General features: G+C 35.7%; 1 protein-coding gene across 1 annotated transcript; it reads left to right on the forward strand.

Moving 5' to 3' along the window:
* The first annotated feature begins 3,732 nt into the window (after window positions 1-3,732).
* Window positions 3,733-27,799, forward strand: C1D (C1D nuclear receptor corepressor). Its single transcript, XM_032410826.1, has 5 exons — window positions 3,733-3,810; window positions 17,369-17,515; window positions 18,268-18,334; window positions 18,650-18,705; window positions 21,369-27,799. The coding sequence occupies exons 2-5, from the start codon at window positions 17,378-17,380 to the stop codon at window positions 21,531-21,533; spliced, it is 426 nt and encodes a 141-aa protein (XP_032266717.1). The 5' UTR covers window positions 3,733-3,810; window positions 17,369-17,377; the 3' UTR covers window positions 21,534-27,799.

The raw sequence follows: 27,799 nt of genomic DNA on the forward strand, positions 1-27,799 counted from the left end.
ACATAGACCATAACCTGTGGTGATTATTTCATCCCAGGTCCTTAAAGGTCACAAACAAGACAGGAGTCTTGTAAACAAACCACCCATAAAGCTAAAGGGCTGAATTTCAGAGAAGGCTCTTCCTCTCTGGTCTCCCATCCATCATGCTTTTTTCCCCTCCTTTCCTTCCCTTTCCTTCCCTTCCCTTCCCTCGTCCTCCCTTCCCTTCCTCTCTCCCCTTCCTTCCTTCTTCTTTTTCTTTTGTACTTTAAATTTATAGACAAGCTGCAAGAATAATACAATAAACTCTCTCATATCATTCACCTAGATTCACTGATTATAAACCAAACACTTGGGGTGCCTGAGTGACTCAGTTAGTTAAGCGTCTGACTCTTGGTTTCGGCTCAGGTCATGACCTCATGGATCTTGAGATCAAGCCCCACATTGGGCTCCGTGCTCAGTGGGGAGACTGCTTGAAGATTCTCTCCCTCTAATACTTCCCCCCCCACTCTCTCTCTCTCTCAAATAAATGGATAAAGCTTAAAAAAAAAAAATAAACGAAACACTTTGCCACATCTGATATCTCTTTTCACATATAATTACTATTATTATTACTATTAATATTTTTTCAGAACTATTTGAGAGTAAATTGCAGACAACATGGCCCTTTACTCCTAATCTAAATATTTTAGCATGCATCTCCTGGGAGCAAGAACATTCTCTAACATAATCACAGTGCAATTATCAAATACAAAAAACTTAACATAGATTTAATACTATTATTCAATATAAAATCTATATTCAATTTCAACTGCCCTGGTAATATTCTTTGTAGGGTTTTTTTTTTCTTCATTGATTCGGGATCCAATCCAGGATCACACATTGCCTTTTGCTGTTGGTCTCTGTAGTTTCTCAATCTAGGACAGTTCTTTTCTTTCTTTCTTTCTTTTTTTAAAAAATCTTTTATGACATTAACAATTCTGAAACAGAGCTATTTTTTTTTTTAAAGAATGTTCCTCATTTTGGGTGTGTTTGATATTTCCTGAGGATCAGACTCAGATAATATCCTTTTGGCAGGAATAACACATTAAATGATGGTATGGTCTTAGCGCATCACAAAAGGAGGCATGTGATGTCAGTTTGTCCCATTAGTGATGCTAAAATAGAACACTTGGTTTTATATCTACCAGATTTAGCTATTGTAAAATTACCATTTTTACTTTCATAATTCAAAAATAACCTATGATGAAGTGTTTTAAGGTGGTGTAAATGTCCTGCTCTCCATCAAACTTGCACCTAACAGTTTCAGCATCTACTGATGAATCTCACCTGAGTTGATTATTATTATGATGGCTGTAAAACGGTGATTTTCTTTTGTTATCATCCAGAAGATAGGAAAAAATTCTAATATTTTACTCTGGTATTAATTGGGAGCCTGATTTGTAATACATAATTTGAATACTAAGATCTAAGAAACTTCTTAAATTCAACATCAGAATTTTCTATCAACATTAGAATTTTCTAATTTCCTTTTTCTTAGTGATAATATTGTATAGTGATAATTCCTCTTACTATTGATTAATGTTTATTACATGCTTACTCTGTGCTGGGCACTATGGAAAGCACTTACGGTGCCTCATTTGCCTCACAGTTATTATTAGCTCTATTTTCCCAATGAGAATACTAAGGATCAGAGAGATTAAATAACTTGCCTAGGGTCACATAGCTAGTTTGTCCTGAACAGCTACTTTTGCATCATCCACCATCATTTGTACTGTGAAGTAATCAAATGGGAAGGAATTGATCTACTCTGGGAATGTGGTCAGTGCCTTTATCTTCCAGTTTGAAGGCCAGCTATATTGTTAAATATTGAGTCTCTTTCATTGCAGCTAAGAGCTGGAGTATTCACTAGCACTGAGGCGAATTCAGCCTCCTGATGTGAAATAGAGTAATAGAAACTGTGATGTAGCATAAGGCAGTGGTTTTCAAATGCTATCAGGAGGTATTCCCCCCTCCCCCAGAGGTTTTGGATAACTTTTCTTTTTTCCTTCTCCTCTCCATTCCCCCACCGCCGCCAGTTTTATTGAGATATAATTGACTTACAACACTGTATTAATTTAAGGCATACAATACAATGATTTGATATATGTATATAAATCACATATAAAAAGTTACAAATGTAAAAAAGATGCTCTTAATCACTTACGGTAGTCCCCACCTTGTCCTTAGAGAATATGGTCCAAGACCTAACACCTGCCCCCATGCCTGAAACTGCATGTAGTACTGAACCCTGTATATACTGTTTTTTCCTATACGTACATACCTATGATAAAGTTTAATTTGTAAATTAGGCACACTAAGAGATTAGCAACACTGATAATAAAATAGCACAATTATAACACTATATTGTAATAAAAGCTATGTGAATATGCTCTCTCAAAATACATTATTGTACTGTACTTATCCTTCTTTTTGTGATAACATGAGACGGCAAAATGCTTATATGATGAGATAAAGTGACATGAATGGTGCAGGCATCGTGTTAAGTGACTATTGACCTTCTTTTTTTTTTTTAATATTTTTATTTATTTATTTGAGAGAGAATGAGAGAGAGAGAGCATGGGGGGGGGAGGGTCAGAGGGAGAAGCAGACTATTGACCTTCTAATAATTCTAATCATTCATCAGAGGAAGGATCATGTGCTTCCAGATTGCCGTTGACCTCAGGTAACTGAACCCAAGGAAAGTGAAACCATGGTAAGAGGGAACTACTATACTACATTTCCAATTAACAGTTTTTCCTCTCATATCTGATTGTATTTATTAAAATATAATTTTATGTTTACTGAAACTAATAATGAAAAATCTGTACTTGTATTTTGCCTATTTTTTCCATTTTTCAAGAAATTCATTTTTTTAAAAAAATTTTATTGTTATGTTAGTCACCATACATTACATCATTAGTTTTAGATATAGTGTTCCATGATTCATTGTTTGTGCATAACACCCAGTGCTCCATGCAGAACGTGCCCTCCTCAATACCCATCACCAGGCTAACCCATCCTCCCAACCCCCTCCCCTCTAGAACCCTCAGTTTGTTTTTCAGAGTCCATCGTCTCTCATGGTTCGTCTCCCCCTCCGATTCCCCCCCTTCAAAGAAATTCATTTTTGCTCTATCTTACAAAAGTATCTTTCAGTGATGAATTATAAAACTAAAGAACTTGTGCTTTAACCACAGATAATTTGGGAGTCCGCTCTAGACGGTTAATTTTGAGGCGGACATCGGGAGTGTAGTAAGAAGCAGGGCCCCTGAGGGGCGCCTGGGTGGCTCAGTGGTTAAGCGTCTGCCTTCCACTCAGGTCATGATCCCGGCATCCCGGGATCGAGCCCCCCACCCGTGCTCCCTGCTCGGTGGGAGGCCCGCCTCTCTCTCTCCCACTCCCCCCGCTCTCGCCATGTCTCTGTCAAATAAATAAATTAAAAAAAAAACCCAAAAAAACCCCCCAGGGTCCCGGAACCAGTTTAAGCAAAAATAAAAACCTAACAAAGCTTTAGTAACTAACATTTTTTTTTTTCTGGTTAAGTACGCCCAACTTGTATCTGGGTGTCCGCAGAATACAAATCTAGTAAAAGGGACCCGCTTCTTGCCCCAAACGCTTCCACAGGTCTGGCCTGAGGTATTCGAGAGTAGAGGCCCAGGGAAAAGGAGACAGGGGGCGGGGCGAGTCGCGTGAGGTTATCACAGAGCGCCGCCGCCCAGCGGACAGAGCCGGCGCCTCTTTGACGTCACCACCGCCTGCTGTTCCTGGAGACAGGAGTAGAAGGCCCGCGAGGTATTAATCAAAGCTGGGGTTTGAGTTTTTCTCGTGTTTCTGCAAAAGTTCGCTTCTTCTCGGAGTCCCCCTTTTCATCCCCGGGCTGACTGAGGGGAGCGGGTCGGGCTGCGTAGCCTTCGCGAATGCGTTACCTCTCACCTGAGCATTGGGGTTGGAATTGTTGCAGGACCCACACTTCGGCTTGTCCTGCGGCTGCTAGCCGGTTTTGGCTAACCTTGGCCCCTCACCTCTCTCTCCTGGTCTGTCCTTTAGTTTTTTCCTCCACAGCTCCTCCTCTTAAATATTGGGAGGTGGAGGAGAAATTAAATGACTTCACAATTTTCAGCTGCCGTCAAATCTTGTTTAGGGACGAAGGCCAAAGTGTAGGGTGGAGGGGAATAACTTTACTATGTTATCACCGTTTATCATTCACATACGGCCTGCCGCTGCAATATTAGCCCACCTGAGATGGTAGGCTAATTTCGATTTAAAGGTGAAATCTGTAGTCGATAATCTCGACAAAGTTTTTCTTTTTGCCTCAGGAAGGCTAGGTGCGATTCAAACTTCTGTTTAAATTATCTTTAATGTCTTTCTGTTTGTTGACCTCAATTCAATTTTGGCTTGATAAAGGTGTATATGTCCCGCTTATTAATCTCTTTGGACTGTCTGATAATATACTGAACCGAGAATTAACTGTATACAGTTAATTAATACAGTTGTATTAATTGGATCTGAAAATGTTGGATCCGAAAATTCAGACAATTCCTGTTGAAATTCAGAGAACCGTTTGTGATTTGTGGACATGCTAGAACTCTGTTTTGTTGAAAGATAAAATAATGCCCGTGTGAACAGTGGTTTTCCAAAATGTTACAGGGTGCTAGCTGCCTTCAAATAGTTAATGTTATAGGTATCACAGGTCAGAGGTGATACAGTTTTTCATAAAACTGCTTTTAATTTTCAAATGGTTCTTTATATGTGTTATCTTAGCTACTGATTCCAAACAGTCGACCCTTCGAGTATGGCTTTGAATAGTCCACATTGGTCACATTTGGTCATTTTCACTTTAGTAAATTAATAACTATTACCACTAGCTAATGTGTTGAGTGGTAACTGAGCCAAGCACTGTTCTAATAGCTTTACCAATATCATTCATTTAACTTTCACAATCGTCCTATATACGGTTATTATTTTAGAGATGAGAATTTTGTAATAAGTGAATTCCATGGTTTTGGAAGGTAATTTGGCTGCTTCATATCTGTAATTTTGAAAATACTTTGAATTAAACATTAGCATTAAATAATAGAAGTAAATTCATTATAATCTGATGTAATTATTCATCTCAGTTTTGAGCAACCTTTTGTAATTTGTATCTTTTTCTATTACCAGACTTTGGGATAAATTTATTTTTTAGAGGTTAACACCTTTAAAAGGAAAAAGTATCTTTTCTCAGGGATTTTACTGTTAGTTTGAAGGAGAATTATAGGTGGCATCAACATGGGACTGTCTGCCAAAGGAGCAATATTATTGATAGATTGTTGTATGTGTGTTTCACCATTATTTTCTAAGATAATGCAGTGCGAAAAGGTCATTATGGTAATAGAATTCTGGTGCAACATCTGCAGATGTCTCAAAATTATAAATTGGATTTTTTTCTGGTTTAGTTCATAATTGTCTGTAACTCTACTTAGCATAGGAATGGAAATAGCCCTAGAATGTACCTTATGGTATATTTTTCTTTTGGATCCATGTGGTGACTTCCTAATATCTTTAAGTACAAACTCAAATCTGATATTAGGATTCTCAAAATTTGTCCCCAGTTTACTTTAATTGGTTTTGAAGGGGTAACAAACAGTTACTAAGTACCTAATATGTGGCAAGATGTTATGTTAGTCATGTGCAGATGCAAATGTCATGCAACATAAATCCTGCTTTGAAGGAATAACGTAGAGGATGAATAACCAGTGGAATGTTCTGGGCAGAGGAATGTCATGATCTGATTTAGGTTTTTAACAGGATCACTCTGGCAGCTATGTTAAGAACAGATTGCTGGAGAGTGTGGTAGGCAAAAGCCAGGAGACTAATTAGGAAGGTGTTGTAATAATTCACATGAGATTATAGTGGCTTCATAGGGTGAAAAGAAGTATGGTGAGAGGCAGTTCAATTTTGGATGCATTTTGTAGGTAAAGCTAACAGATTTGTTTATGGATTGAATGTGGATTGTAAGAGTGAGATAATTTTCAGGGTTTGGGGCTTGAGCAACTTGAAGGGTGGAATTGCCATTAACTAAGAAGTGAAAAACTAAGAAAGGAGCAGTTGTGTGGGGGAAGATTAGGAGTTCAGTTATGACATGTTAGGTTTGAGATGTCTGTTAGTCATCCAGGTGGAGATGTTGAGTTTACCAAGTTTGGAGTTCAGTGGGGGGAGTTCATTGTTGGAAAAGAACATTTGGGAGTTGTCAGTGAACAGATGGTACTTAAAATTGTGAGACTGGAGATAATCACCAAAGGAATGAATGTAAACAGAAAAGAAAAGTAGTATAAGACTGAGTCCTTAGGCATTTTAGCCTTTATAGGTTTGGGGAGATGAAAAACCAGCAAAGGAGACAGAATAAATAGCTAGTGTGGGACAATGACAGTTTTGAGAGTCTAGTGTTGTGGAATTCAGGGCTGAGTAGTGTGTTCGTGTTTGTCAAATGCAATGAATGAATGGGTCAAGTAAAATGAGGTTTGACACCTTTGGATTTACCAAGAGACATGAGAAGGAGTATGATTGATGGATATATAATAACTAAGTCTGGAGAACCTTGGGAACAAAGAAGAAGAGATACTTTTGTTTGGAAGCTGTGGGAGCCTTTATAGAGGAGGGGCATTTGATGCTGGTTTAAATAATTAATGTAGACTACGCCCAGAACATAGGGGATGGGGTGTGAAGATGGGGTAATCCAAGCAGAGGGAAGGGCCTTACTTTTTTCCCTTCAAGGCCATACCTCCCAGTCAGTTGTTTTAAGGATGCTTTTCCAAGTTCTTTCCTAGCCATTTCCTTGTTCTGGATAATTATTCTTGCTCTAGGTCTGAAGCAATTCACAAAAGACACAAATTAATGCTAGTTATCCTCAACCAGGTACTCGCTCAGTTCCCTGACAATTCTTTTATTTATCCCTACTCCTCCTAGCACATATTCTACAATGCCATGTAAATGAATAACATTTACTGAGCATTTACTACATGCCAGGCACTAAGGAGTCATTTATTTATTAGATATTTATTTAGCAACTATGACATGCCGCCACGATACTTGGAATGTAATCATGAGCAAAGACTTGCCCTATACCAGGATTATAGTCTAGTGTGGATGATGGGTGTTCATCAAATAATCACAGAAGTATAAAATTACAACAATGACGGAGAAACCAGGACGCTGTGAGACTCTATAACTAGTGGATGTGACTTGATCTGAGTGATGAGGGAGCTGGGTTAAGCAGGCAAAAAATGGTGGTGACTGGGAGTCCTCACAATTCTAGGAGTTCTAGGCAGAGAACAAGGCCAGAGAGGCTTTTGTACGTGAGAATAGGGAGAAAATGGCCTCATGGTGGCTAGAAAATTTATGTGTAGAGAAGGGAATCTATTCATATGGTTCTTTGAATATAATAGAGCTAAAGAATATAGGTTTGATTTTAGCTGCTAAGTTGGGAGAAATGACATTGGGCATATTTGGGAATAAATTTCAAAATTTCAGATAATTAAAAAATTTACGTATGATATGTAAAAATATATAATTATTATAATATGTTATATTTATTATTGTTTAAAACTCGTAATTCTGAGAGTATAATGTAAAATGTGCTCCTTTACCTTCCTGCTTATTGGTTTCCCAGAAGTAGCCATAGTTAGCAGCTTCTTTTGTATCCTTTAAGAAATTTACATGTATATACAAGTAGGCTTCCACACTCATACATCTTTTTTCTTAAAAACAAATGGGTTGTATTATATATCCTGCTCAGTTTTTGTTCACTTAATATATCTTAAGAATCTGAGCTCTACTTTATACTTTTTCACTGCCTCAGAGTATTTTTTTTTTTTTTTTTAAAGATTTTATTTATTTATTTGAGACAGAATGAGAGAGAGAGAGAGAGCACAAGAGAGGGGGGAGGGTCAGAGGGAGAAGCAGGCTCCCCACCGAGCAGGGAGCCCGATGTGGGACTCGATCCAGGGACTCCAGGATCATGACCTGAGCCGAAGGCAGTCGCTTAACCAACTGAGCCACCCAGGCGCCCTGCCTCAGAGTATTTTATTGAATGACTATGTCATAATTTATTTAACCAGTTCTTGTTAATGGACATGTAAATGGTTCTCTGCTTTAAAGTTTCAGTATTTTAAAGAGGGTTACAGTAGATGTCCTTGAACGTTATCTTGTATGAAAATGTACTCTTTGGGAAGTAAAATTGCTTGGTCAAAGAATTTGAACATATATAATTTTGAAGCAAGGTGCCAAATTCCCACCACCCCCCATACTCAGTTTACACTCTAAGAGTGAATGAGAGATTGTTTTTTCTCACCTTTGCCCATATTAGATACTATCAGTCCTTTTAATTTTTGCTTGTTTGGCAGATGAAAAGTGACATCTTGTTTTAGCGATTTATGTTTCTTTGATTATAAGATTGAGTAGCTTTATCTTTATTGGTCATCTGGATTTCCTTTATATGTGAGCTTCTGATTTTCTTTGTTCATTTTTCTTTTGGGTTGTAGGTATTCTTTTTGTTGTTAAGTTGATTTGTAGGGGTTCCTTTTTATGTCTTTGTGTTGCAAACATTTTCCCTAGTTTTACATATGACTTTTGACTTGTGTTAGTTTATTTATTCATTCCTGCATGCATACATTTTTAGGAGGGCCAGATAATGTATAGGACATCAGGATTTTTTTAGAAGGAAATTTTGACATTATTGAAATAATTTGACATTCTGGAATGTCAGCCTTTGTTGGAAATGTTAGTAATATAAACCTCATTTGAGGCCACAGGGTCTGTTTTGTTTTTATAAGCTTTGTTCAACAACTATCACAGATCTGTTGAGCGCACCCAGTAACCTAGCTTCCCTCTACCCCCAGTTATATTTGGAATTGAAATGGCAGATAATATAGCTGCTTTAGTGTTCTAGACTGTAATTTCTGTTTAGGTGTACCTCAATTTATGAACGGAGTTATATTCTAAATGTTAGGTTTGTGAGTTAGGTATCTAATTTCACTATAGAAATAATGTGCATAGGTTCTTTTTTTAAAGATTTATTTATTTATTTTGAGAGAGAGAGCGTGCGCATGTGAGTGCACAAATGGGAGGGAGGAGCAAAGGGAGAGAATCTTTCAAGCAGACTTCCCGCTGAGTGAGAAGCCCGACAAGGGGCTCGATCCCGCAACCCATGACATCATGATCTAAGCTGAAATCAAGAGTCAGACACTCAACTGACTGAGCCAACCAGGTGCCCCATACATAGTTTTTCTTTTTTTTTTTTTTTTTTAAAGATTTTCTTTATTTACTAGAGAGAGAGAGTGCACACAAGCAGGGGGAGGGGTAAAGGGAGAGGGAGAAGCAGACTCCCCGCTGAGCAGGGAGCACAATGTGGGGTTCAATCCCAGGACCATGGGATTGTGACCTGAACTGAAGGCAGATGCTTAACCGACTGAGTCACCCAGGTGTCCCCCACCCCGCCCCCCTACATAGGTTCTTATCTCTATTCTCAAAGTATAAGTAATTCATGAAGGCTAGTTTTTTATAAATTGCGAATTCAAGATGTCCTGTAATTGTGCCCCTATGTACTTCAGTATGCATCCTTAAATGATATCATTATATAACTATAATGCCATTTTCAGCTGAATTCTAATTTCATAGCAAAATTATCAATAATCTCTTAGTGTCATCTAACACCTGATCCATATTCAGATTTCTTTGTCTCAAAAATATTTTTTTACACTTGATTTGAATCAAGATCCAAACAAAGTCTACATATTCCATTTGGTTGTTAGCTCTCCCAGATCTCCTTAATTTCTTCTTCCTCCTACTTCTCCTCCCTTTTCTTAGTTTTTCTTCATCACATTTTTTGTTACAGAAACCAGGTCAATTGTCCAGTAGAGTATTTCTCATTTCAGATTTGTCTGTTTGCTTTCTTGTGGTGTTAACTTGTTTCTCTATCCTCTGTATTTCCTGTAAAATGGAAGTTAGCTTTAAAGGCTCAATTAGATTCAGAGTCAACTTTTTTGGGAAGTTGGAAATGCTACACAGATGGTGCTGTGTACATCACATTGCTTCACATCAGGAGATTCATAATATGTTTGTGTCCTACTTTCAGTGATGTGAAGATTGATCCCTGGGCTTAAGTAGTGACAGTCTCACTCCTGTGTTGTAAACTTCCCCATCACCCCTTTATCTGTCAGTGATTGTTGCCTGAATCTATAATTTCATTAGGGGTTGCAAAATGGTGATTTTTTTTTTTTTTAATTTGTCATTCCTTCACATTTGTTAGTTGGAATTTGAACTCTAGTTTTATTACTTGGGAACCTGACAATCAGGAATAACAAGGCTATTGTGGGAGAAATTCTGTCAGAACAACAACTTGTAATGCCAGGAATGTACCTTTTCTTGCTGTAGTTCCGGAGGCTTAAAGGAGTGTGATGGTCTTTTTGATGTGACAGCTTGACTAGGCTGCAGCCCCAGATATTCAGTCCAAAACCAATCTAGGTGTTGCTATAAAGGTATTTGTAGGTGTGATTAAAATCTACAAATTAGCTGACTTTAAGTTAGGAGGAATATTCTAGATAATATGGGTGGGTTTGATTCAATCAGTTGAAAGGCTTTAGAAGCAGAGCTGAGGCTTCCCTGACAAAAAAGAAATTCCACCTGTGGACAGCAACTTCAGCCTGTAGCCAAGACTTCCAGTATGCTCTTCCTTGATGGCCTGCCCTGCAGATTTTGGAATTACTTAGCCAGCCCCCACAGTTGCTTAAGCCAGTTTCTTTCAGTAAATCTCTTCATATATCTCCTATTGGTTTCTTGCAATAAATGTCTTCAAATCTCCTATTGGTTCTCTGCTCTGGGTGAGCCCTGGCTGGTACCAGGAGCAACTCCCCTGATGCCATTCTCTAACAAAATGGGGTGGGGAGTTGTGGTAAGGGTCAGAGAACCTACACTATTTAGGGTGATCATATGATTTATTGCTCAAACTGGGACTTCTGCAAGAGAAATGGGGAGCTGAGTGGATGGCCAGTAGAAACAATAGGCACAAACTAGGATTGTCTTGGGCAGATTGAGACATAGTCATTCTATGTGTCAGCCACTGGTGATGGAACATCAGTATGACACAGCCCCTTCAAGGAGCTTGTAGTCAAAGGGAAATTAATTATATCAACAGACAATACCAGATAGTGTTTTAGTGATATGACAGCTTGTAGTTGCATTTTTCAGAGAGAATAGGAGGGTGGCACTCAGAGAAATCCAAAGTTTGAACAAAGTTAAGTGGGAAGAATGGTTAATGTACAGAAAGCCATGTAGGTGAAAGGTGTGAATGAGCGTGGCACATCTGGAAAACTGCCATCATGGCTGCAGCTATAGGATTGGAAGAGGGGGGCAATGGAAGATGAGGTTAGACAAGCAAGGGTCATGTCATAATGGGCCTGGTATCCATACTGAGGGATTGGGGAGCTATTGCAGGATTTTAAGCAGAGGTGTACCATGACTAGAGTATCTTTATAGAAAAATCATATCTTGTAACTTTTCAAAATTGAAAGTGGAAAAAATTGACAGTAGGGAGACTACTCAGAGGCTCTTGAAATGATCTAGTCAGTGAGAGTGGAGGAAAGCTTGTGGTGTAAGGACATTGAAGCCAAATTGATGGGACTGATTGGATCTGGGGTCTGAGGAAGGGGTGCTGGGTGACTCCCAGGTTCCTGACTGATTGACCTTCCTGAAGTAAGAGAATCATTGGCAGGAGGTAGGGGGACGGCTTCTGTTCTTGTGTGATGCTGTGCACCCCTCCTTTTCTGCCTGTATTATGATTTTCCTTACCAGTGAGAGGAGGGAGGGAGTGGCAGTAACATCCTGTAGAGATTACTAGGGAGGGTTCCCTCCATCTGCGCTTAAATCTTAGCCAGACCTTAGGGATGGAAAGAGGCACATTTTCTCCTGCCCTCTCCTACCTCCACCTCTGCTGCTGGTACTTCAGAAGGAGCAGGTCGAAGGGCGAGAAATACCTATAGACTTTGGGAGAGGGTAAGGAGCAGAGGAGGTTGAGTTCTTTTCTTCTTTCCCTTTGGACATTTTACCATGTACAACTTTGGGCAAGTTATTGACCCTCAAGTAAAGGAGTTAATGTGTATAGAGTACTTAGAATAGTGCCTGGCTCATAGGCAGTGATTTTCAAATGTTTGCTGTTGCTGCTAATACCATACATTTCATGGCTTTATTCTGGGACCTGAGTAGCAAAGGGAACAGAGGGAAGTTTCTGCAGTTCTCTCCTTGTAGATTTTCCTGTGCAAGGAACGAATATTTAGGAACTGTCTATATAAAATGTTAGAAGAAATCATATGAATTGGAGGGAATTTCTGATAATAGAAGAACCATTATTTTGTAGTCTGCCTTGCCTTTATTTTTTTTAGTTAGGAAAAAGGCAAGTGGTTCAGTTCATATTTAATGAGGGTAATTATTCTTACTGCTTTGCTTTCAGTATTCACCCTAACCCATTTTAACAATAAAACACTGCTTGTTTATTGGGGCTTAGGAACCAGGAATAGTTGTAGGAAAAATCCCCATCATGATTCTGGAGAGGAAAAATATTCTTAAATAGAAAAATTGGATGATAAAAAATGCACATTTAAATAAAGGCCTTACTGTGTTTTTTATATTTGCAGTATTTGTTAAAAGCCAAAATGCATTGTTAAAATATGCCTTTATTTGAATTTAATGATTTGTTTTTTATTACAATTTTAGTACATGCTTTTTGAAATAACAAAATTTAGGGATGCCTGGGTGGCTCAGTCAGTTAAGCCTTTGACTCTTGATTTCGGCTCATGTCATGATCTCAGGGTTGTGAGATCTAGCCCCAGTTTGGCTCAGTGCTGGGCATGGAGCCTGCTTAAGATTCTCTCACTCCCCCCGCCCCGGCTAGCACACGCATGTTGACTCTCTTAAAAAAAAAATTCATGAAGAATGAAGAATTAAAAAATGAGTCTGCTTTGATCCTATTCCCTAATCCCTGCCTCTTCTCAGAAAGAATGTCTCTTTTTTGTGTATCTCTTTCCAGAACTTTTTCTACATATCTTCATATATACAGGTCTTTAAAAACAAATGGCATATGTTAGATACATATTGTTTTATATACAATGTTCTATGAATTTTTTCACCACTTCTCATTGTGTGTTACTACATAAAGATTTACTTATTCGTTTTTAATACTCTTTTGGATGGATGTGCTATAATTTATTTAACTGTTTCCCTATTGATGAATATTTAGATTAGTCTTTCCAATATTTTGTTAGAGTTTTTTCATTCAACAGATGTTTGTTGACTGTCAGGCAGTGCTAGTGAACAAAACACAAAAATTTCTGCTCTAATGTGGCTACATTCTTTTGGAGGTGGCCAGACAGTAAATGAATAAAATAAATATGTCATGCTACTGAGCACTGTGAGGTAGAGAAGGAGATAGGAGTGCTGGAAGTCAGTGGGGGTGGTGGGTGCATTTTAACAAAGGGTGGTCAGGAAAGGATTACCTATAGGTGACGTTTGAGTAGAGATCTGGTGAAGGTGAAGTAATGAACTCTGAAGCTCTTGGTGCAGGAGAAGCATTCTAGGAAGGGAAGAACAAAGGTCCTGAGGTAGGGGCATGCCCAATGTGAAGGGGAAGAGCAATGAGGCCATTATGGCTGGAGAGTCAAGGACCATTCTGTAATTTTAGGTCTGAACAGTTGGAAAGGTAGAGTTGGAAAGACTATAGCAGGCAAGATTTTGGTTTGGGCACATTACATTTGAGAATCTATTAACATCCAACCAGAGAGGTATTGAGTAAGCAGTTGGAAATGTGATTTGGAGTTCATGGGGAGGTCAGAGTTGGAGATAAAGACCTGGGAGTCATCAGTATATTAATGTAATTTAAAGTCCTGAGTTCACTTAGGGAGTAAATTGGAGGGGAAAAAAGAATCAAGGACAGCCTGTGGGCATATCAAGGGTAAGAGGCTGAGGATATGAAAAGGATGCAGCAAAGGAGACCAAGAAAGCAGCCATGAGGTAGGAGGGAAACCAAGAAAATGTGATGCCCTGGAAACTAAAGGAAGGGAGTGAACAATGTCAAGTGATGAGAACTGAGAATTGACCGTAGAATTTAACAGTGTGACTGTGTGGGTGACCTTGACAAGAGCAATTTTGAGTGAGAAGGAGGGGACCTGGTTGTAGCAGATTCAAGAAAGAATGGAAGGAGAGGAATTGGGACTGTTCGTATAAGCACGTCTTTCAAGGGTTGGAAAATGGTTTTTTTTTCTGGAGGGGATATGAAGTCAAGATGTTTCTTTTGTTGTCAAAGATGGAGAAATAAAATGTGGTAAGCTTATGGTTAATGATAGAGCAGAAGGAAAAACTGATGCAAGAGAAAGTGGGAGAGATTGAGAGAAGAGTTCAAGGTGTCCATTTTAATAAATTTGTATGTATGTATGTATACAAGGATTTCTGTAAGCTAGATTCTTAAGACTTCCTGAGTCAAAGGGTATGTACATTTAAAAAATCTATACCAATTTATATTCCACCTTCATTGTATACCCTTGCCAACATTGAACTTTGCTAATCTTTAAAATTATTGCCATTCTGATGGGAGATATCTATATTATTTTAATTTGTAGGAATTCTTTATATAATCTAATTCTTTATTATATTTTGGTAAATATTTTTCCCAGGCTGTTTCTTGCCTTTTAACTTTGCTTATGGCATACTTTTACCATGTAGATTTTTTTTTTTCTTTCAGTTTTTATGTAGTTAAGTCTGTCACTCATTGCCTTTTATAGCATTTGGGTTTCATATGGATTATATAAATATTTTAATAATCTTTTAATGTGTTTATACATTTACCTTTTTAATTCATCTGCAGTTTATTTTTGTGTATGTTACGACATAGGTATCTCAGTTTTTCATCTTTTTCTGTGTTCTTAAACAGTTAAATACTATAAGAATTAATTGTTTCTTAAAGATTTGAAAGAAATTACCTGTATCTTCTAGACTTGGAGCCTTTTTGGAGGGTAGATCTTTGACCTTAAAATTTTTTTCTGTGGTTAATCTATTTGTTTTACATACTTCTTTTAGGTTAATTTTGGTAATTTTTTCCCCCTGAGCACCTCGTTCTTTTCATCCAGATTTTCAAATTTATTGGCTTAAAATTCTACATAAGGAGAAGAAACACTTAAGTCTTCCCCATATTTGCAGTATATCCCTTGTACTTACACCTTTATCTGGGCAGCAGCTGCTGGAGCCTTCCAAGATCTAGAGATTTTGGTTTAGCTGTTTCCAGCCCTCATGCCCCAGTTCTTAGTGCCCTTCATCTTGGAGTTAGTCATACATTGACCTCTTTTGTTTGTGGGGGATTGCAGGCTCCTTGGCTCTCTTTCCTATCACGCTGATCCCATTTGCTCTTTAGCTTACAAAAATTTGTGCTGTTGAGGTCTGCTGATGGATACATGCCCTTTTTGGTTTCCAACATTACTATGGACTTATTTTTGGATTTCTTTTGTCATTTGGAGAGATTTTGGGAGGGATGAGAGGCAAATACATATTTTTAGTTAGCCTTTTGAAATAGGAAGTCACAATTCCTTCCTGTGTGGTTTTCTTTTATCAGGTCCTTTGTTCAATTGCTGGTTGCACAGTAGTTAGATAGTAACTTTACAGCCCAAGTAGTGATAGCCAGATAGACTTCACTTTTCTTTCTTTTTAATGAAACCAGATGACTCAGCAGAATGTACTTGTTGAATAGAAATGTTGACACATTGTCAATAAATATTCCAATAGTACTTTTTAAAGTTAAGTGACATAGTCGTAACATTTAGAATTATAAGGGACTTTACAGATCATTAGACCAACTGCCTTATTTTATGCATGAAATATTTGAGGCCCAGAGACTTTCAGTGATTTATCTAAGGTGACAAAGTCAGTGATCAAGCAAGACAGAAAGCCCAAGTTTCTTTACTTCAGTTCTACTATGCTTTGCTAGTTTACACATTCTTGGTTGTTCTACTTAGCTTTGTAATGAAAGAGGTATTTTAAGCTAATATATATTTTTTAAACCTACAGATGGTACGTATGGCTTGGAATTGCTTCTGAAAATTTGGTCTTAGATATCATACTAAATATGTTGGTGTGGATTTTGGTTTTTCTCACACAGATAATATGTATTATGATATAAATGTGAATTTTATTTTAATTAATTTATTTATTTTTAAAAGATTTTATTTATTTATTTTACAGAGAGAGAGAGAGAGAGACAGTGAGAGAGGGAACACAGTAGGGGGAGTGGGAGAGGGAGAAGCAGGACTCCCGCCGAGCAGGGAGCCCAATGCAGGGCTCGATCCCAGGACCCTGGGATCATGACCTGAGCTGAAGGCAGATGCTTAACGGCTGAGCCACCCAGGCGCCCCATAAATGTGAATTTTAAAAGAATGGGCTGTCAAGATACACTCTAGCCTAAATGAAAATCATATCGTTTATTTCTCCCAAGTTTCCTCTTTCCTGCTGGTAGACTTTATGTGATTTATGGACTCTCTGAATTTGTTATTACTATTTTAAAGAGGCTTAAAGAATATATATAAATGTAAATACAGGCTTAAAAATGATTTTAGTGATAGTCATAAGCTATTTCAGACCTAGGTTTTCTAATTTTTTAGTTTAATATACCATGCTGCTAGATCAACACCTAAATTAGTTAATTAATTTATAGATTTTATTTATTTATTTGACAGAGAGAGATATCTAGAGTAGGAACACAAGCAGGGGGAGTGGGAGAGGGAGAAGTAGCCTTCCCAAGGAGCAGGACCCTGGGATCATGACCGGAGCTGAAGGCAGACACTTAACGACTGAGCCACCCAGGCGCCCCTCAACACCTAAATTTAGAAGGGCTAAAATTTTTCAAAGTTTTTCAAAGAAAGAGCTTATTATTTTTTCAACAAGCATAAGGGATAGGATATACTCATTGTACTTTCATAGCTTTGGTTGGTCTTTAATTTCAACAGGTTTTTTTGTTTTTATTTGAAAGTTTTTAAAATGTGGGATTTTGATTATTGATAATCCATGTTTGGTCTTTGTTCTTGAAAGGCATTGAGGCTCTGATACGTGTAGCATTAGTGGACTTGGGTGGGTTCTCTTCTCCCCCTGCCACCTTGAACAATTTGAGGATGGAAAGTGAATGTAGTTGCTCTAGAATTATATTTTAAGATTTGTATAGTTATCTTTAGGTTTTAACTCTTTTAGTACTTTTTAAATGCATAATATAACCTATTGATTTTGTTTTTGTAAACTAAAGAGCAATCTCTGTCTTCCATGAATTCTAAAAAATTTTTTTTTCCAGTTGGTCGTAATGGCAGGTGAAGAAATTAATGAAGACTATCCAGTAGAAATTCATGAGTATTTGTCAACATTTGAGAATTCCATTGGTGCTGTGGATGAGATGCTGAAGACCATGATGTCTGTTTCTAGAAATGAGTTGTTGCAGAAGGTATTTTAAAAATGTAATTTCTAAAAATGTAATTCATAAAACAGAGTGCTATGTTATGAAAATATAGAAGATACAGATTAATGACATATGCTCCTTTTCCCCTTAATTTCAATTTTATAAGTGTTTGGGTATTTTTAGGGGGAAAAAACAAAACAGAACTCCAACCTTGGAAATACTTCCTAACTATATTTTTATTTTGACTTGGTTTTGAGAAAAAAGGAGCTCTCAACAACATTCTTTTTGACAGACTCTATCTTTGACCTTTTAAATATTACAATGATGTTATCAGGGTTTCTGGAAACCCTATAGGACAAAAAGAGTAAATTGACTTTGACAGTCTAAAACAAATCTCATTATGTTTCTTCTGTCTTTGGTATTGCCTAAGCATTTTAGCCTGCCTCTTATACATAAATGCATCATGTACAGTGTTTATATTGATAAATTACTTTTGACATACAAAACCCAGATCGTAACTCCTGAAATTAAAATAATTGAAAAGAATTTTGCTTGGATTATACATTCCTTGTCTAAGTAAAGTTGATACCCTGAAGTGAAAATTTGTGGGCAAAAATCACTGGTTAACAAAACTTTCTTTTTGCAGATTATTTCAGGATCATTTGGTTATTGGATTATAGGAAGGGAAAGAAACATCTCTTTGATACATTGTATTTGGTGAAAGTTTAAAATAATGTGATGGTGCTCAGAATTTGTATGTCTTTTTTCTTTCTCTCTCTCTCTCTTTTTTTTTATAGTTGGACCCCCTTGAGCAAGCCAAAGTGGATTTAGTTTCTGCTTACACATTAAATTCAATGTTTTGGGGTATGTATATTAATTTGGAGTTAATTAGCAACTTATTTATTGTGTCAAAGGTGATTTATTTTTTAAATGCTAGCACTTTATATACAGTTATATTTTATGGTAATTTTAATAGTCAGATATTTATTTCTTTTAAGTCAGAATACCAGATATCCATGAGGCACAGAAAAATTTAATAATACATAGAGGTTGAATAATTTAAGATTTAATTAATCATTTTTTGTGACATTTCTTTTTTGTGAGTAACTAGAGTTTCTTTAATTAATGCTCTTAATTAATATATATGCCATTTTATTCCATGAAATCTTTGTCTTGTAGTTTATTTGGCAACTCAGGGAGTTAATCCTAAGGAACATCCAGTAAAGCAGGAATTGGTAAGACTGCAGTGGATTTTTTATTTGACTCTTTGTTTGTTGTGGTATTCCTGAAGTCAAAGTCACAGTACCTTTATCATACTAATTATGGAGAACAAAATTACTTAGAGTCCAGCTTATGAAAGTGAGCCAGATTTCCTTATGTCTTTTCCTTACCTTTGTCAAAGAAATGGTGTTCCATATATTATATAAGTCTCTGGATGGGAAAATGTTACAATTCAAGTAATTATTTATAACTTCCATATTATTTTTTCTATAAATTCTTGAAATCCTGTTCATCTCTACAGCTGCCTTTTTTTTTTTTTTTTTTAAACTCTTACACAATTCTTAAAAGTATATTCTAGTTGATTTACTAGCAAAGACGGGAAAGTTTCTCCCCCACTTTTCAATTCTTCCATTAATTCATTTTCTCAGCAGTAAAGAATCCAGTTCAGCAACAAAGCTAAAAGCTTTTTTGGCACCAGTTGTATGTGTACTGTCCAGTAATTCTGCATTAGTGACATATTTACAACCTGTAATAAATCTTCTAGGTTTGTCTTTGTATTCCATTTAGATGTATAAATACAGTATATAAGGTCGGGTATCTTGGAGTTTTTGCTGACTTCAAAAATTAAATCATTCAATATGAAAGAAAAAATTAGAAATCTAACTTACAGTTACCTTCTTGACTTGGCTTTATGAATAAGAATGTTAATAAATTTATTCTTTGTGTTTATAAGTTATAAGGTAAATATGTGAAATACACTTGACACTGTATTATTATTCTCAAGTCTTATGGTGGTTGATATGTATGTTATTTTCAACTTAGTAGAATACTTGGTCATTTATTTATAAAAAAACGAGTAAACCAGGTATCTTGTCTTCATTTTATAAATATATGGACTAAGGCATTGTCTTCTTTTAAAGTTCTTGGGGGAAAAACAAATTTATTTTTAAATACAGAAATTGTGAAAAATACTTAAAGCAAAAATGTAAAACAATATGAGGCACAGATCTTGATTTGACCGGTGATACTGACTTTAAAATCTTAAGAAATGTGCCCTGTATCATCTGTTTTCAACTTTCTAATACGGACTTTACATTTATAAGGTTTCTCATTTTTCCTTTAATACAAACTTATTTGTAGTGTCTTAATACTTGATTCTGTCATTGGAAATGGATAAAATCATCATGTGTCTTTTTTCTCTGTCAGAACCCACTTTATGGAGGAGTACATTCATATTCTGGACGATGGTTGGCACATAAAAAGCGTACATAAACCCATTCCCCTTTTCTGACCTTGTGACAGACATCACTAATTGATCACAGAGTTAGTGTGTGAGAGGAAACCTATTTGTCATATATATCATGAATGGGGAAAGGCATTGAAAATAGTCAATTTATTTATTCAACAAATAATTGCGTGCCTACTGGAAGCCAGGCATTATATCCAAGTGAGATGATTCCTCTGTGAATAAAGCTGATAAATACCACTACCCTTGTGGCAGATGCCAGACTATCTAGTGGAGGGAGACAAGCAATTAACATAAACAAATAATAAATACATATAGATATATAGTATGTTAGAAAGTTATATGTTATGGGAAAAAAGAATAGCATAGGTTGAGGGGGATTGGAGTGCTTGAGTAGGATTGCCATTTTAAATGGTAAAGGCAGGGCCTATTAACAAGGTTAACATTTGAGCCAGCTGGAAGGGAGAGAGGGAGTGGCTATGTGGATATTTGAGGAAGATCATTCCAGGCAAGGCTGGGTGGGTGTGTGTTGGGAGGACTTGGGCTTTTACTCCAAGGGAAGTAGAGAGCCATGAGAGGATTTTGAGCAGAGTTGTCAGCCTTTCACAATTAAAAAGTTCTAGGGGTCTGCATTTTTCTGAGTATATTTCTATAACTATTTTGATTATTTTAATGAAACTTGCTTTTTATCAGTGATCAATCATTTACTATGCTATTTTACGGCTCTCATCCCCTTTATTTCTCCAGTGAAAGTATAAAATAGCCCTTTATTCTGATTAATGGTCTCAGAGGATTCGAAGTGGTATGGCAACCTTATTATGTTCCTCACCTTGTAAAGTCTGATTAGAATTGATTAGAAATATAGAAACTATATTTCATTAGAAAGTATCATGTGCTTATCAATCAAAACTATGAAATTGAACAAAAAATCTTGTATTTTCATTTTGCTTATTTTAATTGTGATACTAGAAGGTAAAATAAAAAAATAGTTAAATACTACTTTTTCCATTTCCTGTTTAGAAAAGTTTCAAGAGAGTTTAATTTGTATGTTGCATACAGCTCTATTTTAGATTATAGACTTCAGATACAAAAGAGTTCTTATGTGGATTTAGGTTAATGTTAAATTAAAAAATATATAACTACATATGAACAATTCAGTGTTTATCTCTGTAGTGATGTCTTAGTCTAGTTCTTCCCCTTTTGAAACACTCCAAATACTTCTGAAATGACTTTTTAATGTCTATGCCCCCCAGACTGTGAACTCCAGAAGAGCATGGAACATGTTTATCCTATTCACTTGCACTTACTAGCACCACTCAATAGGCAATAAATACATATCTGTTGAATTTAACTGAGGTATAGTATAATAAAGCTTAGTGGTGGTGAACAGCTTAGTAAATCTATTGCCTTTTTTTTTTTTTTATCTTTAAGGAAAGAATCAGAATATACATGAACAGAGTCAAGGAAATAACAGACAAGAAAAAGGCTGGCAAGCTGGACAGAGGTGCAGCTTCAAGATTTGTGAAAAATGCCCTTTGGGAACCAAAACCTAAAAATGCATCCAAAGTTGCCAATAAAGGAAAAAGTAAAAATTAACCCTTTGGTTTTGATGTACACATATTGTAAAAGTACATCACTTTTACTGTTTTCCACAAAATAGATGATTATGTGGCATTGCAAGGTTTAAATGTATTTGTTATTGAATCCATATATAAAATTTACATTTTAAATTTGTAATGCTAAATATTCTTTCCCCTAGAAAGATTAAGTTATCTTTATTGATTTTCCTATAGGACACAATGAGGTTTTTAACATTGTGATATATTTTATATTTATAGTTTATCATCTCTCTTGACAAGACTCTTATTTCCTTATACAGGTCAATCTTTCAAGTACCATTTTATAAGCAACTATGAAATTTAAGTTAAATGTTCTTTGTAAACATTTGTCTATTTTAAATGAATGACTTTATGAAGTATGCTATCTGAAGGCTAAAGTTATAAATACATCTGTTTTCACTATATAATATTAAGAAAGAATGAAATGACTTAAATGCCCATTTCTTTCCTATGTAGCTACTTCATCATGTTTTCATGATTTTGGGAATTACTGCTTTTTTGATATTTGAAGTATGAAATTAAGACTTTAAGGTTATATTTTAATTCTTGGCAATTTGCCTCTATGTCCCATTTAAGGTAAAATATATTCTCATTAGCTTTAGATGGGAAATGAGGCTGTATATTGATGGCTGAATTTTGGCATAATGGCTATACCCTATCAATAAAGGCTGTAAAGGTTGTATAGATGACTGTTTATTTTTCTCTTTTGTGTAAATTTGCCCTTGAAATTAGGAAGATAGGTTTTAGAGATTATTAGGAATAGAGGAACTCGAGTTTTTGTTGCTTATGCATCATGCCTATAGATCTTCTGGCCTCATTTTTTCACATTTTTTGATTACATGGTTTTGAGGTGGCATCAAGTACATACAAGTATTTTGGAACAACTTTCTTTGTTTATGTAATGCCACAGTTAAGGAGAGGACAAGTCCAAAGGAGATTATATTGTGTTTAAATTCTGATTTATTTTTTCAGAATATTTGTTACAGAGAATTCTACATATTAAAAATTTTTTTTAATGTCTAAGTCCTTGAATTTTAATTATATGCTCTTAATGCTTTCAGTCTTTGAATCCACATATCCACATCATTATGTATAGGAATGCCAAGTACAGTAAAGTACTTTAATTTTTGAAAAAGAAGTTGTTAAAATTTTCTATGTGATTAATTCTCCATAAGTAACCTTGAATAAATGGATTTCCTGATTTATGGTAGAAGATATTGGAAATGGTCTTAAAATGTAATGGATTTTGTAAAGCATGTTGAACTCTTTCTATGACACATGAAGAGGAAGTCACTGACAGATGCTGAGTCTTCTGGCTCAGATGTCAGACAATTTTTGAAGTGGAAGAACATTTATAGTTACTTCATTACTTTTTTTACCCTCATCCTCTCAAATTTCTAGCTTTTTTAAAAAGTAACTTCTTCATGAGAGAAATAAATGTTATTATGAACAAGTGTAGTGTACATGTGTTATTTATTACAAAGAAACTTACAACTTGCATTTCTGTATATTTTCTAATTTCATAAAGAAAAAAATGAAAAATGTCATACAGTTGCAGAAAATCATTAGCCAAGTTACGGGTTTGTGAAAGTCCAACTCTAAATTCTGTTAAATTGGAGTTTCTTAGTGAATAATTCTTTCAGTGTTTTATTAATAGAAATAAAAAACAGTTGAGTGTATTCCCTTTTATAATGTAGAATTTGAAATACATATTACCTGGCACATAATAAGGAACTGAATGGTAGTAGTGCAGTGGGTGCTCATTTTTGTTGTTGTTTATTCATTCCACAAATATTTAATGACATTTACATTGCCAACTACTACTCAGGTTCCAAGGAAGACAACTCTAGCCTTTATTCTATTTTTATAAAGCGTTATGAAAAAAGTAGTCTTTTTGTTCACTTCAGTTTTTCAGAGTTACTAGAAAATTTATGACAAATTGTGCTCATTAACCTTAGTCAGAACCATAAAGGGTGATGGGTTGATCTATTTGACTGTGGTATAGTTATTGTTAACATAGTTTTTTCCAAATGACAGTCTGCTCTAAGTTTAGATGTTAATCACATCTTTTATTAATCTCTTTGGGAATTAACAAGTTGGAGAGGTTATAGCTATAGATATTTTTAAGATTAGAATTATAGACTATTAATCTAATACTAAATAATGAGATTTTGTCTTTTAATACTATTTTAAGTACAATTTTCTTGTTCAAAATTGCAGGATGGGAATTCATTTTAGTAAAGTAGAATATGTTAAGAGGAAAATTGAAGGTTGAATTATGGTTTACATTCCTGGAATTAGGAGGTTATGTCAAGTTGATTGGTTTTTAAGATACCCTACAGATTAAAAAATTGTTCTACTTAGCTATTAGAAGTGGATTGGTATTATTTCTAAATAAGGCTTTTAAAATTGACTAGAAATGTAGGAAATGCTTCAAAAATGGACAATGTATTGAATATAGATACTAATTTCTTAAGTAGGTGATTGGAAAAAAAGATGCTCTAGGAATCATTCGGTTTATGATATAGTTAAACTATAATTTTATGCAGTAAATTATTAGAAACTCTGGCTTTACAAAGTGACATTAACTGAGAAAGATTTGAACAGTGATTCTGACTGTCATGTAATAGCTAAGTTTGGTATATAAAGGGAAGAAAAAGAAGCCCTTGGCATCTCATTTTCTTCCCTCATAGCATAGTTCATAAACTTGCCCTTGCCCAAATATATTCAATGGCTCCTTTACCAAATGACCTTGGTAGCAACCTATTTTATATAAATGTGATCTGAATGTACTTTACTAATAAAAACATTTCCTTTTCTCTGTATCCTGGTCTAAAACTCATTCGGTTTTGGAAATATAAACTACATTTTGTTTATTTTGTATATTAGCATTTTATAGTTGTCATTAACAATTATGTTAGGGGGAAAAGTATACAGGACTTCATAGTAGAATTCTGTAGATTTGTTCTACTTTGTTAATTTGCTATTATATTGCTTGTGAGCAGGATTTCAAGAAAATGCTTTGAATGTTTTTGGCTAGCAGATATGTTTTCCAATCTGAGTGAGCTGTCATAGAGTACTCTTTGGAGCAGCCACCCTCTGACTTGATGTGCCTTTTAAAAGTGTTTATTTTATGGCATAATTTTTAATATAGCCAGGAAGGATTAGTAAAGTTATCTAGAAAAGGGGATAGCTATAGTGATCTCTATTGGCAATTGAGGTTTAATTTTAATTCTGTCCCCCCCCTCAAAAGGCCAAAACCCAAAACCAATCTAGCTCTGTATTATTCTTCTGTTCATAAAAGGTTGAGAAAAAAATGCTAGCTCCCTCCCCTCCCCCCCATAAAGCTTGAAGTTTAGCAAATGTATTGTGGCAGAATAACTGCATGCAAGATGTCAATTTTGTAAAGTGATTTATTTCAGACTGTGTACAGAATTTGATGGTGGGGAAAAACAAGCTTTTATAAATGAAACATTTAAGAGACTTTTTTTTTTATTTGCTTTCAGTTTAGTGTTGCCTTTTAGGTGCACCATTTCAGTTTGGCAGCTACAATAAATGACTGAAGGAAATTGAAGATGATAATTCAACATTTCAAGATGCTTCTGCTGAAATGAATGTAGACCTATCCAGGTTTATTTAAAGTTTATAGTAATATGGTTTTTTAAAGCCAAGTACCCAGGAAATGCTATGATTTGAATGAGATGATTAGAAGAAATAGAAAAGAATACTTTCAATCCCTTGTTATGTGGGTATTGAGAGTCTATGTTGAAAATGTTAGTGTAAAAAGAATAGAGGCTTGTTATGTACAATTTACTGTAGTGTGTACAATTCATCTTGGATCTTGTCCAAAGAGGTTTAGTTATTAAATAGCAGAAGAATTATTGTAACACGGAATTACCTGATTTAGTGCTACAGGAATGGATTACCCATAAACGGTACTGTAATGTATCTGGTTGATACTGTTTCATTTAGTGACCTTTGCTCTCTCTCTCTAATAACGCATTCCATGACTTATTTAAATTGAAATCATTTACTACCCTATTTCTGATACTTTCTTTTCTACTATCATTCCCTTAAGAAAGAAATCATTAAAAATATGTATAATAGTGGCTGGGTTTTATGGGTTTTGACATTTTTGATTTTTAACATTTGTGATTTTGACTATTTACGAGTGACCTTAGAAGTCCATGGGGTATATGGTAGTTTGCTATTTTGCCAAGGCATAATCCTAATTCCCGCTAAATGCCATGCAGAATGGCATTACTCAGCTAATGATGTGGCCTAGCAAGCCTCTCAGCAGCCAGTTTCTTCCTTCACAGTCTCATGCATTTATTCACTCATTCATTCCACAAATATTTATTGAGTCTCTCCTGTGTGCCAGGTTCTATTATAGGCATGGGAAATTCAGCTGTTATCCAGACAATATGTAGTGGTTGGAAGATGTCAAACTTTATCATGTGAAAATGGCTGCTATGGGTTGAATTGTTCTCCTCCAAAATGCATATGTTGAAGTCCTAACTCTCAGTACCTTGTCATGTAACTCAGAAATAGGGTCAATGTGGATGTAGGTAGTGAAGATGAAGTCATTAGGGTGGGCCCTAATCCAATATGATGGGTGTCCTCATAATAAGGGGAAATTTGAACATAGACCTGCACAGGGAGAGCATCAGATGAAGATGAAGGCTGAGATCAGGATGATGATTTTATAAGCCTAGGAACACCAAAGATTGCTTGCAAACCACCAGAAGCTAAGTGAGAGGCGCAGAACAGATTCTCACAGCCCTCGGAAGGAACAAACCGTGCCAACACTGTGATGTTGTATTTGTAGCCTCCAGAGCCACTGGTACTTTGTTATGGCAGCCCTAGCAAATGAATATAATGGCTATTCTATGAGAGGAATTAAAAAGATTAATAATTTGCATGTGAAAGTATGTGTAAGAAACTTTATGACACAAGGTTGAAAGTGTAATTCTGAAGAAAACCAGGAACCTGTATACATTTATTCAGGAATATTTTTGAATTTGAGCAAAGATCTCAGGACTTAGACTTTGAAATGTCAAGGGTCTGTTATACTCACTCTGAAGCCAAAATGTTCAGACTTTTCTAGCAGACATTGTCAGTTATGATTGAATGTGCCATCTTTTAAACTTGGTTTGAAGAACCTCATTTCCCTGAAGGAAAGAAAACCCTGTCAGGTTTCCATGGAGAGAATGTTTTCACCAAGCCTATTGTGTGCTGTGTGGTCTTTTCCTAATATAATGCCGCAGTCAGGTTCAAGTAATGAATATAAATACTTAACACATCTTACCCAAGCTGTGCTTATCCAAGAGCACAAACCACTTAAGAAATCTCATATTGAATTCAGCTTGATAGTTTTTTTTTTAAGTCATTTTTTCCCCCCCAAATTCTAAACTGTATAATGTGCTATTCAGTTTTCTTTCTTTAAAGTTAGGTATTGGAGAACTCAGAAGTGGGTTTTACTCTTACTGGTTTGGGCCCAGTTTAAGATTTTTTAAAAATATTTTAAATGCTGCGTATTGATGTTCAGTTTTTAGAATCAGTCAGTAGATTTAAACATGGAAGACAAGAATGTAAACAAAATCCACCGTGACTATGTAAAAGTAAAAGCATGTAGAATAGAAGTGAGTTTGAAATGGGGGAAAGAGGACATCATCATGGGGAGAAATCCAGATGCTGCACAACACTGATGGATGAATATGGTTTTAATGTTTATTTCAGTAGTAAAGGTAATAGCTCTATTATCCTTTTTTAATTCTTTCATGAAAAACTGGAAGGCATTGGGGGGACTAGTATAAATTAAATCCTTATTTTTAGGATGGGGAGTCAGATGAGGTCCAGTGAAAATTTGCAGTGTAGATACACATTATGAAGGTAACCACCAGAATTAAAGACAAATGATTTGAAAGTGGTAATTCCTCACTTGGAATGGAGATGAAGTGGGAGCACAGCTTTTTTTTAAACATGGTTTGGTAAAAAGATGTGAGGAAGTTGTACTAATGAGCAAAACATTTGTTCAAAGAAGCAGCATGACAATTGGATAACCAGGTGAATGCTAGTTGTTTAGTTTTTGAAATGTTAGGCAATAAATACATCAGTGAAATAATATAAGAATGCTTAAGTGTGCATACGTATATTTCATTGTCTTAAAAAACCCCTCAAACACCCGTATATAAAAATGTCTTTAGGCATTTAATAATTTTCCTAAATTTGAACGCAGTTTAT

The sequence above is a fragment of the Phoca vitulina genome, unplaced genomic scaffold, assembly GCF_004348235.1.
Source record: "Phoca vitulina isolate PV1807 unplaced genomic scaffold, GSC_HSeal_1.0 scaffold12, whole genome shotgun sequence".
Lineage (NCBI taxonomy): Eukaryota > Metazoa > Chordata > Mammalia > Carnivora > Phocidae > Phoca > Phoca vitulina.

What these genes read in the sequence shown, in the direction of transcription:
- C1D (XM_032410826.1), top strand. Translation starts at nt 17,378, where the DNA reads ATGGCAGGTGAAGAAATTAATGAAGACTATCCAGTAGAAATTCATGAG. An exon ending in GAAATGAGTTGTTGCAGAAG is followed by an intron (nt 17,516 to 18,267) that starts GTATTTTAAAAA and finishes TTTTTTTTATAG; the next exon opens with TTGGACCCCCTTGAGCAAGC. An exon ending in ATTAAATTCAATGTTTTGGG is followed by an intron (nt 18,335 to 18,649) that starts GTATGTATATTA and finishes TTTGTCTTGTAG; the next exon opens with TTTATTTGGCAACTCAGGGA.